The sequence below is a fragment of the Excalfactoria chinensis genome, chromosome 5, assembly GCF_039878825.1.
Source record: "Excalfactoria chinensis isolate bCotChi1 chromosome 5, bCotChi1.hap2, whole genome shotgun sequence".
NCBI classification, from domain to species: Eukaryota; Metazoa; Chordata; class Aves; order Galliformes; family Phasianidae; genus Excalfactoria; species Excalfactoria chinensis.
This window is the reverse complement of record NC_092829.1, coordinates 20470426-20481519: the sequence shown is the minus strand read 5'-3', so window position 1 is coordinate 20481519 and position 11094 is coordinate 20470426. Positions and strand designations below refer to the sequence as shown.

Genomic DNA, 11094 nt, shown 5'->3' with positions numbered 1-11094 from the left:
TGCTGTGATTGTGCTGGCCTCTGCTGGGCAAAGGCCGAGCTCTGCTGGCTCTGAAACCTTTCTGATTAGCTCTGATATTGCACAGCTGACTCCAGGTTCAGGAAGGATCCTTCCCAGAAGAGCATCTCTAGAGATGCTGGGGCTCTGCTGTGGGCAGCTCCTGGGCACGGCCAGCAGAAAGTTTGATGTGTCAGGACTGAGGGTGGTGAGGGAAGGGGGAAGGTGGCACCAGGTGGCAGCTGCTACGGATGATGCTCTTCTAGCCCTAGTGACAGCTGTCTCCAAATAGATGTCTTTGCAGCATGGCAGCAGGGAGGTTATGAGGTAAATGCTGTGTGGTCAGAGGTGGAGAGGGGAGCAAGGGGACAAGAGGGTCATGCTGTCCTTTACGTCCTTCACTGATCTTAGCACCTCCTATGGATCAAGGCATTCAGGCAACACTGCAGAAGGGCAGCAAGTGTCAGACTATAGAGAGTGCAGTAATTTCCTTCATTTACATCCCCTCAAAAAGCACAGACTCAGCACTGTACTAGCACTTGGTCTCAGCATTTCAGGGCTGCTTCTGTGGTTAGACAAATAAAAACACGACACCCGGTGCTGATGTAAGCTACATGTATCTCACAGATGGGAAGCCCAAGGCAATCTTTTATGCCTGGCATTCCTTTCCTGCTCCATCTTCCTCAACTCGGCTGCAGGTTCCCAACAAGTAGGTGCTGAGGTGAAGAGGAACAGAGCCAGCCCAAGGCTGGTGCATCCATCCTGCTGCACCAGACTGCTCTGTTCCCATCTGTCGTCACTGCGATGTCCTCCCTCAGAACTGATTATCTTGGGGCAGGAGGCGTAATACCCAAGACCCCTTTGCAAGGAGTCAGAAGTGAAGGAGGGGCTTATGCTTTCAGACCAAGGACAGGCTCAGCATCTGCGTTGCCCACTTTACAGTGACTCCAGAGTATTTATAAGCTCCTTTTGCAAAGCCTCTCTCCAAAGTACTGGTGCTGCCAGCCTGCATCAGCAGGAGAAACATCTCCTGCATATTGAACCCGCAACAGCCCATGGAAGGAATGAGTATATTTTCCAAAGCAGCACTTGTCACACAGGGGTGCAGAATGGATGCTAATATTTCAGTACCCAGAGGTCAAAGAAGATCAGGAATCACTGCTGAGAGACAAAGTATTTTTATGAATCAAGAACTGTGGAGAAGAGAAAAAGCAAAGTGTAGAGTGAAATGGTGAGACTTTTTCCTGGAAAACAGGACAGTGCTGGCATGCCCCATGTCCCTGCTCTGCTGTGGTGTTGCCAATTCATTTATTAATGCTTTAGAGGTGATCTGAGCACATTCATAGACCTAACCTAGCACTCTTAAGACCCAGCCAAGTTTCCTCTCCCCGCAACAGTGATGGTGTGGGACCCTGGTTCCTTGTCCTTTCTTTTTTGCTGAAGTGGAGGAAGAAGAAGAGCTGGAGCATGCCAGAGTTTGGCACTGGGCTGTGCGTGTTTCCAGCACTCTTCAAACCTCATCTAACTAATGCCAGTTGTAAGCATTAGGAGATGAAAATCTTTTTTTCTGTCATTGGTATGACTCACTGCAACGAGGCAGGAGGATATTGAGTAAGAAGGGCTTCTATACTTTGAGTATTTGATATTTGGGGTTAATCTGTGACCCTGATCTGGACTGGGGATGTAAATCTAGACTGTGGCTGAGTTTTGAGTCTTGCTGTCTTTTGTTTCTTCTATTCTGCACAGGCTGAAGTGATGCTCAGGCTGCACGGGCATGCCTGGTGCACAGCAGAGGAGACAAGCAGTGGCTCCAGTGACAGAGCCACAGAGGCTCTGCCTGGCTGTCCTCAAAACTACATCTGTCCCCGCAGCCTTTGCAAACAAAGGCTGAGAGTTGGCCTTAGAAGCCAAAGCAGTGCAGCATGGTAACTACAGCTCTTGGATTAGAGCTGGTTCTCATCCAGACAGATCAGAAAGTGGGCAGAGCAAGCTGATAGCTGTTGCAGAAGGCTGTGCAGAGGTACCATAACGCCCTGTGTCCCAAGGTGTGGGCTAAGCAGCAGTCAGCACATCTGAGGAACCAGGGCTCTCTGAGGGTTGAAGTTATTCCCTGAACAGCTTTGATCATTCTGAGCTCTGCGTTCTTCTCTGAATGAGATACTGGATTGTACAGCCAAGACATTGTGCTTTGTGTAGAGGAAAATGTTGCAGTTTTGCATGCTGCAGGGCCTGCACGCTGCAGTTGTGTAAATATAGCTATCCATCGCCGTGTCCCCAGATCTTTACACATGAAATCTAACAGGAAAGATTCATAAAGCTTTAGGGAATCAAAATAATGAACGGCATTTGTAAACTGCGCCCTGGGCCCTGCTTTCTGGAGGCTGCTGGGATGCAGGCAGCTGCCGGTGCCAGCAGAGGGCTCTCAGCCTGCCCTGCTCCATCGGGGAACAAGGATGCCTTTGTCCCGCACGGCCACCCCGGCATCCCGCTGAGCATCCCGGGCTGCCAGCTGTCCTGTGCCGCAGCGCTGGGACGCCATGGCGCGTGTGAGCGTTGCCGCTTGCTGATACAAGACTACCGCTGAAGCACTGCGCGTGGAACCCAGCACAAAACGATGCCCCACTGTGTGCTGTTCTGGAAGGGATTGCTGCAACATACTGCTGAATCCATACTGCTCTGTCTGCAGTTACCAGGCTGAAATGCCTTATGACATATCCCTTAGCCACTGCCATCAGCCCAAACTGATGTGCCACCCAGCTTTCTCTCTTTCCTTTCTTCTGAGAAGTTTAATGCCTAACTTACCTGTAGCAGCCTCCAGCAACAGTGATCTTGTCATCTTCCTTTCTGTGAAAGGCAGTGTGAGATAGGCTGGGAGATCTTCTGATATCGTTTCTAGACGGTAACCCCATCAGTCAGAGTGCAATAAGGCCACCTGAGAACTGTGCTAATCCAACCTTTTAAGTGCAGTGATAAGATTTAAGAGGCATAAATTATTGCTGGGAGTTTAAGAAAAAGAGACTCCTACATGAATGTGCTTGCTTCCTGTTTAAAAGGAGCCTGAGTTTCTTCTGAACTCTCTACAGGATCTTCCTGTCTGGGAGGTCCAGTGGATCTTGGGGGTTGGAACTAGATAATATTTAAGGTCCCTTCCAACCTAAGCCATTCTATGGTTCTGTCCCTAAGCACTCACTTTGCCCCTCGCAAGCCTTCACCTTTCAGCCACCTCTTCCCTGGGCCTCTGATTCAATGCAGAAGGGAAAAGACATCAAGGAATTAGTCTTCAGAAGGATTGTCACTCCCACCACTGTCCCTAGTTACATTTATTGAGAAAAATAAACTTGTTCCAAAGCATATTCCTTGGTCCTTACAGAGTATAAGCTCCACATACTCACTGGTCAGCAAGGCAGAGTATATTCTAAGCATGTCAGGAGTTCTTTTCTTGAGGTCAGTAGAGAACCCAGAGATGCCAGGCTCTATCCAATGGCCTGCATTGTTACCTTTAATTTGGGACCTGACTGCCTTTGGCTTAGTGTCTTCCAACCTTCACAGATATTTTTGGCTACAGAATATTGCAACCTCTCTTAATACTTGTGTCAGCTTCCCTATGGAGGAGATTTCCCTCTAAATCCATTTCCCTTTCAAATCCTCTTCAAGGGGTTGTCCTGAAATATAAATAATTTTTCATGGCTAAGAAGTTTTTACATAAAGATGCTATGATTAGGGAAATCCAAAGGCAGCTGCTGTGCTGCTTCAAGAAGAAAAGGAGGTTTATCTGAGTAGAAACAGATGCGACAGTGAAGAGGGGAAGAAATGCAAAGCACAGGAGTTTTATTTTTGTCCAGAAATTGGCTAATGATATAAAGGGGTGATTGAAGAGTTCACAGAACCAGAAACAAAACCAAGCAGCCCCGACAACAGAGGAGTTCTGGGAAGTGTGGGCCTGTACTGGTGAGAAATATGGACTAAATCATCTGTGGGGGATTCAGGGCTGCCTGGCTTGACAGACCCCACTATCCAGGCTCCGAGTGCTGTCTTCATTCTTCTGCCTTCAGCTATTATTTTCATTACAGTCTGTGTTTCAGTCATTCTTGATTTACTGTTTGCCTCTTGTGATGGGACAAAGACAGTGCTTTGCTGTGAGTAAGAGGCTCCCTGGTTGGCAAGCTCTGCTCTGAACATTCTGTTGGTGATGGATTGGTGAAACTGAGGAATTCAGGGAGAAAATCAGGAGCTGAAAGGGAACTAGAAGGGAACAGGAGATGACAGACTGTTTCTGATGGTGCTTTGGAATAGGGTTGGCAGGAGGAAGAGGACCAAAGTTATTTCTTATTCCCTTCAGATATCTACAGATTTTTCTGCGTGTGCCCTTTTTCTTCCTTAGCCATGTGAAGGAATATGCCTGTCCTCAGTGTGTTCCTAATATGTGCCAATGTCTCAACTCATTTCTCTCATTACACTCCTTCCACCTTTTCCCTCTCATTTCTATGACCCAAGCCTGAAAACAATGTTCAGCCCCAGATGGTCACTGATTTCCTCCTTTCTGCTGCCAAGAGCTTTTTGTCTGCAGCAGATTTCCATATGGAACATAATCCATTATTCTGGATTTATTCTGGTTTACATATGAAACATGTAACACAGTCATGGGCAGCTAAAGCTGCAGTCCTAAAGTTGTATGACCTAAATAAAGAAAAGTAGGTGACATTTACATTAGTCTTGAGTAACACAAAAATCATGTCTCACCATCTGCGGATTTTGCTCCTCCCCCTGCTTCTGGGGTTATTAACAAATGACGCTCCTCTGGGCAAACCCAGCATGTCGTGATAGAAACTGCCCATTTATTTCTGTTCTTGCTCTTTTTTTCTTCCCCACCACTCTTTAACTGATATAAGCCATTACCCCTGGGTAACTTTGATTCCTTTATAGTATTATCAGGAATCTTGTAGAGACTGGATGAACATACAAGTTAATTTTCTGTAGTATTTTACTGTTATATTCTAAGAGTTCTCAGACTAAGGAGCTATTGGGCCACAACGTTCCTCTTTTCCATTTCACCTCTGTGCTCTCTGCATCACCATAGCTCATTGCACTCCTGACAAATTTATGTTGTACACATTTACAGGAACAAATTTATCTGTCCTTTCTTTTGTCTTAGTTCAGAGCTTGGTGTGACTTTGGAAGTTTAACCTCACAGTAAATGGATCTAAACGCTTGAGTGATCCACAAAGTAAATACAAAGCCAAAGAAACATCACCTTCTCACCTATGACCTAAGCCTTTGTTTCAGGGATAGTGTCCTAAAGACATCGCTCACCTGTTTTCAAGTGAACTTGGAGCTGCTTGTTTAACGCTGGAGAGTTGAACACTAGCACACGACCAAGTTCACGCTTGTAAAGCTTATGCTGAGTAACGTTCATATGATTCAGATAACGCAGTGTTAACTAAATGAACTATAGATCGTAAGTGATCTGTGGGCAGCAATCTGCCAGAGTGACATGTTGATGAAGTAACTGGGAAACAGGTCTGACTCACCGAGCGCCTGGTGAAGATGAAAACAAACACCACTTCGGGCTGTTTTGCTTCAGTCCGATTGGCATGTTTCAATTCTGACCTCACTGCGTGTTTTCATCTCATAGCGTGCCACCTCATGAAGACACGCAGAAAGCCACCCCACGTGTAAAATAAAAGGGCTTCATTCCCCAAGTGCCCTACGAGAAGTGACTGAAGGAACTGGGGCTGTTTAGTCTGGGGAAGAGGAGTCTGAGTGGAGACATTATTGCTGTCTTCTAATATCTGAAAGGTGATTGCAGCAAGTGTGGGGCTGGTCTCTTCTCACTGGTGACAGGTGACAGGACAAAGAGAAATGGCCTCAAGTTGCACCAGAGAAGGTTTAGGTTGGATATCAAGAAAAACTTCTTTACAGAACGGGTTGTTAATCGCTGGAAGAGGCTTCACAGGGAGGTGGTTGAGTCACCATCCCTGAATGTGTTCAAGAACCGTTTGGATGTGGTGCTCAGGGACATGATTTAGCAGAGGGTTGTTAGGGTAGTATGGTCAGTTTGTGGTCGGATTTTTCCAACCTGAGCAATTCTATTATTCTGCGATTCTACCCCATTCACAATTCCTGGTTATCTGTCTCCGGCACCAGGCACTAAGGCACGCCCCACGGTCTCCTTCCCCGCCCACAGAAGTTTATCACACCACAGCTCTCGGCTCAGCCCTCGAGGTCTTCGCCTCGCACGGGCGCCTGAACTTTCGGACGGGGTCTGCCAGCACAGACGGCAGCGCTGAGCTGTCACGCACGCTCGTCCCGCTGGGGCTGCTTGCCGTTGGGACACGGCCGGGAAAGGCGTCCCGCACGGCCGCCGCCGACGCGCCACCAGCACCCGGCGGCCCCGGCCTCCACGCCGCTTCCACTTGCCCAGGGCCGCCCCGCGGAGGGGCGGTGCGCAGGGCGGTGGAGGGGAGGGCCGCGCCGGGCCGGGCCGGGCCGAGGGGCGTTGGCAGCCAGTCAGCGCGGCGGGGCGGCCGGGCGGGGTTTCCCGGCCAGGTGCTCGGCCGCTGGGCCGAGGGTGCTGGCGGCGCTGGCGGGGAGGGTGAGCGGGGCCGGCATGGTGCGGCCGGAGGGCGGCGGGGCGCCGAAGCTCTGCGGGGACGGGCGTGGGGCGGAGGTTGCCGCCGAGGTGCGGGTGTCCCGGCGGCGCTGGGCCGTGCTGCTGCTCTTCAGCAGCTACTCCTTGTGCAACGCCTTCCAGTGGATCGAGTACGGCAGCATCAGCAACGTCTTCGTGCGCTTCTACGGCGTGAGCGGCTTTGCCATCGACTGGCTGTCCATGAGCTACATGCTCGCCTACATCCCGCTGCTCTTCCCCGTGGCCTGGCTGCTGGACAAGAAGGGGCTGCGCCTCATTGCCCTGCTGGGCTCGGCGCTCAACGCGCTGGGCGCCTGGCTGAAGCTGGGCAGCCTGCGGCCGCACCTCTTTGCCGTCACCGTGCTGGGGCAGGTGGTCTGCTCCGTGGCGCAGGTCTTCATCCTGGGCATGCCTTCGCGCGTCGCCTCTGTCTGGTTCAGCTCCCGCGAGGTGTCCGTCGCCTGCTCCATCGCTGTCTTCGGGAACCAGGTAACTGGTGGCTGCCACCTGGAGGGGACGGGAGGTCACTTGTCTGGCCGCAGAGACCTGGGGGTGCTAAGGGGAGGGGATATGCAGGGCCTCTTCCTCCTGGAGAGAGGGGCCAGGTAAGAGCCATCCGCGTGAGGGGAGGGCTCCGGACAGGCCTCATTGCGGCCTTCTAGTGCTTGGAGGGAGCTTATAAGCAGAAGTGGAACTGACTTTTTACACTGACAGATAGTGATTGGATAAGGAGTAATGGCTTTAAACTGAGATAGGAGATTAGGTTAGATGTTGGGGTGAAATTTTTTACTCAGAAGGCAGTAGGCCCTGGCATGGGCTGCCCAGAGAAGCTGTGGTGCCCCATCCCGGGAGGTGCCGAAGGCCTGGTTGGATGGGACCCCGGGCAGCCTGAGTTGGTGGGAGGCAGCCCTGCCCACAGCACAGGTTGGGACTGAGTGGGCTTTGAGGTCCCTCCAGCCCAAGCCTTTCTGTGGTTTTATAAACTGTGGTTGTGTTGGGATTTGGTGCAGCAGCATCCCTCTCCTGCTGGCTGCTAGATGAGATGAAGGAGGTGAGCTGAATTTATAGCTGGGCCCTGAGGAAAAGGTGTCTGACAAACTTTCCTGATTCTTAAAAATGAGACGTAGAGTTTCCACAAACAGTTGCTTTGAGGCGAAGCAAACTTTCCTCCAGGTCAGGAGAACGTAAGGTCCCCCAGCTCTCCTCTATGAAGATGGATCAGGGAGGTCAATGAGCCGCTCTGGCTCAGGCTGTACCACATTTTTCTCAACGTCAGCTGACGCTCAGAGGAGGTAATTTGTTCACAGTTTTGAAAGGATTAGTGAAATGACATGCTGACCCTTGCACTGGAACACCCACTGATCCCTGTTGCATGAGGCAGATGAGCTGATATTGATGTAGTGTGGCACCAGGGAAGTGGCTCCAGCTCTGTCGTGTTGACACAAGGGAGAGGGAAGAACAGTCTGGCATTTAATGCCATGGCCGGACCTGTTCCCCTAACTTCAAAATGCAGCACTCCTCTCTGTGTGACTGCCTTCAGCTGACAGGCTCAAGCTGTGGGTGGGCACCACTCTGATTGGACCTGCTCTCCCCGTTCAGGTGGTTTCTAAAGCATGGTTCTTCCTTCTGCCTGCCGAATTATCAGCCAGACTTGAAGTCTTGTTTCCATACAGACAGATAATGCTGTGGCAAAGAGTGAGTGTTGGGGGGTGACAGTTGAGGAGCTGCAGTTTGTGCAGCAGCATTAGGCAGACTGGCTTACAGCTTTAGGAAAGAGAAAGCACGCTTTCTCTGAGTGGATCTAAGCTTTTCTGTTCACTCTTATCGCAGTCTTGTGGGCTCCTTTTTATGTGTTTTAATAAATCTTTGGAGTTGAAGGCATCTATTTTGGCATGAATGCTGCTGATTTAGGAGTAAATAAGTAACCGAACATTTTACTGTCAGACTTTTATTCAGGTGGAATTACTCAACAATGTGCACAAGAAATCCAAACAACGCGGCAGTCAGCCTGTGCTAAATGTGTATGCAGAGTCCACATCATCCTAAAAGCAGCATGTTGGTCTGGTGGTTGTGAAAAGCAAACTTTGGCTGGACGCTTTGGTCCTCTTCTGGGGGTTAACCTGACATCAGTGAGACCACAGGCCAGTAATTAGCTCTTGCTTGATAAACCCAGGCTTTCCTTTTAGAGAATCAGGGGAACAGGAACTGGCAATGACTAAAGGCAAGGCATACTCCATAGGGAACACCTATTCATTTTGTTCTCTCAGATCAAAGATCCAGTGTATGAAAAGTAGCTATTTCGTTAGGTGGTGATGTTGGACGGGGGAAGAACTAGAAGCTTTCTTTTTCCTTAATCTGCAGTTTGTGTGTGTTTTAGGGAGTGCCAGTGAAGAGCATAATATGGTGGGTTTGTAATTGCAGTATAGCAGATGATTCCCTGCGCTCTTCTGAGATGGTAGTGTTTGCAGCATGCTGGAGCAGCAGGCTTTGCCCCTTCCCTTAAAATACTTGCTTTGCTGTCTTTTGGGCATGAGGAGGCATGGTGCTGTGGCATGATGGCACTAATCCCCACCACAGTGAGGATGTTTAAGCAATGAGTTTAATTCCTGTGTCTTTTTAAGGTGTACCAGCTGGAGCCAGCTGGGCAGGTACTGGAATTCCTCAGCTCTTTGTGATGATTCGCATGGCATGCGTTGGACCACTGTGCTGTGCTTGCTTGGGCCTGTTGGCTGTAGGAGCGCCTCTCATTGTCCTGTCTCCCTGATGAGCAATGGGCATCAGCAGCACATAGAAACATTTCTATTGCTCTGCTACCAGTGCTGATACTTTTTAATTGAAATAAATCATCTTCCTGGCTCTTGCTGTTCTGCCTAAGGGAAGCAAACAGCTGTTGGACTTGGGGTAAGGGCTGGATGATCTTTCTGCTGTAATTTTGACTCTTCATTTTTTTTTTAGCAGGGAAGAAAGAAACCTGTTTCATATTCATCCTCTGCCTGTGGGAATAATGATGCAGCAGCATCTTCAGGTGGGGTCTGACCTTATACAGTTGCCACTGGGATTCCTCTGTGGCTTAAGTGATTTAGGACTTCCATAAAGAAAATGTCTTGAGGCAGAATTTGTAGATGCTACATGTGGACTGCTTCTCTGGGTGGGTCATTCACAGCTTCTCAGTCTTGAAAGCACCTTTGCCATGTTTACCAGGAAAGAAATGCACTGCAACCAAACAACAGCAGATAAGAGACTAGCATTCTCTTATCTCTTGTCTAGCAGTGATGAGGTGAGGCCTTTTCATTTGCACAAAATGCCTGATAAGCCATGAATGAAATTCAAGGAGTTGCTCTTTCTTGGCAGGTCCTTTCCTCTTGTTTTGAAACCAGAGGAAGAATCTTCAGGGGTTGGGCTGCAGTGGGCTTTTGGGAATAATCAGGTCTGCAACATCTGAATAGCCATTGCTTTTTTGGTCTGGGATCTGCAGTGCCTTGTGTGCTGAGTGTGTCCTGCTGTTTGCCTCACTGCTAACCCTGTTCTGTACTGTTTGCCCTTCAGGTAAGGCAGCATCTGAAATTCCAGGAAGTGTGAGAATGAAGCATGTCCAGTGGGATTCCTTTCTTCAGGCAGACTTCTAGATCTCTTTGATTCTTCCCTGCCTTCTGGGGAGCTTCCCATTTTTTCAGATGAGGTCTGATTCCTGTTAGAAATAGAAACAGGTGGTGATCTAGCTCACATCTCTCTATAGTCTGGCCCCGCATTTTCTGGGATTTTTAGCTATTAACATAGAGAAATTTTACTGAGGAGCTGGTAGCAGCAGCAATTAGAGGTGGCATTTTCCAGCCCTGGCTCCTTTTGCCTCTTGCAAGGATGACAGGGTGCGTCAGGGCACTCGGATCACAAGGAGTGCTGTGTGGCCAGCTCTCTGAGAGCCTGGCCGTGGCTCTGTGTGGGAGGGTGTGCTGACCGAGTAGTGGCGTGGCTTTCCCAGGAATGCTTAAGCTTCTATAAATGAGCACTGGAATCTGAAATGAACTTTTCCTACTCATTTAACCTGGTGCTCCCTTCCCAGCCAGGCACCAAAAGCAGCTCTCTCTTTTCTCTCACAGAAGCAGATGGCTTTTAGGTTTTGCTCTGAGGAGGTTGCATGGGAGTTGAATGAATGACAGCAGTGTTTCTGCTGGGAGAGGCTGCCCTATGGCACCCTTAGCACTTGCCTTGCAGGATCCTCAGAGATGTCTCTGTTATGTGACTGTAACATGTCCTTGACCCATGTATTATATTCTGATGGAGAATTCCAGCAGCTGCTGAGGTGGCTATTGGAGCTGAAACCCCTCTTCTCCTTTACTGTTTCTTATCTGCTGCTGTTTTGCTGCATTGCATTTTTTCCCCCAGTAAACTGGGCGAAGGTGCATTCGGGGCTGAGAAGCCTGAGGAACTTGTCCAGAAGCAGCTGTTCTCATGATCCGGTGTTGCATCAT

The 11094-nt window shown here is 49.5% G+C and overlaps 1 protein-coding gene across 3 annotated transcripts in view; it reads left to right on the top strand.

Moving 5' to 3' along the window:
* The first annotated feature begins 6327 nt into the window (after nucleotides 1-6327).
* Nucleotides 6328-11094, top strand: part of FLVCR2 (FLVCR choline and putative heme transporter 2) — a 33020-nt gene continuing 28253 nt past the window's right edge. For all 3 annotated transcript variants that reach the window (XR_011903705.1, XR_011903706.1, XM_072337826.1), the window contains exon 1: nucleotides 6328-7114. Coding sequence is in view for 1 of the 3 variants with exons in the window: in XM_072337826.1 (XP_072193927.1) it covers nucleotides 6605-7114 (510 nt within the window). In the remaining 2 variants the exon portion in view is untranslated. The remainder of the gene's footprint in view (nucleotides 7115-11094) is intronic.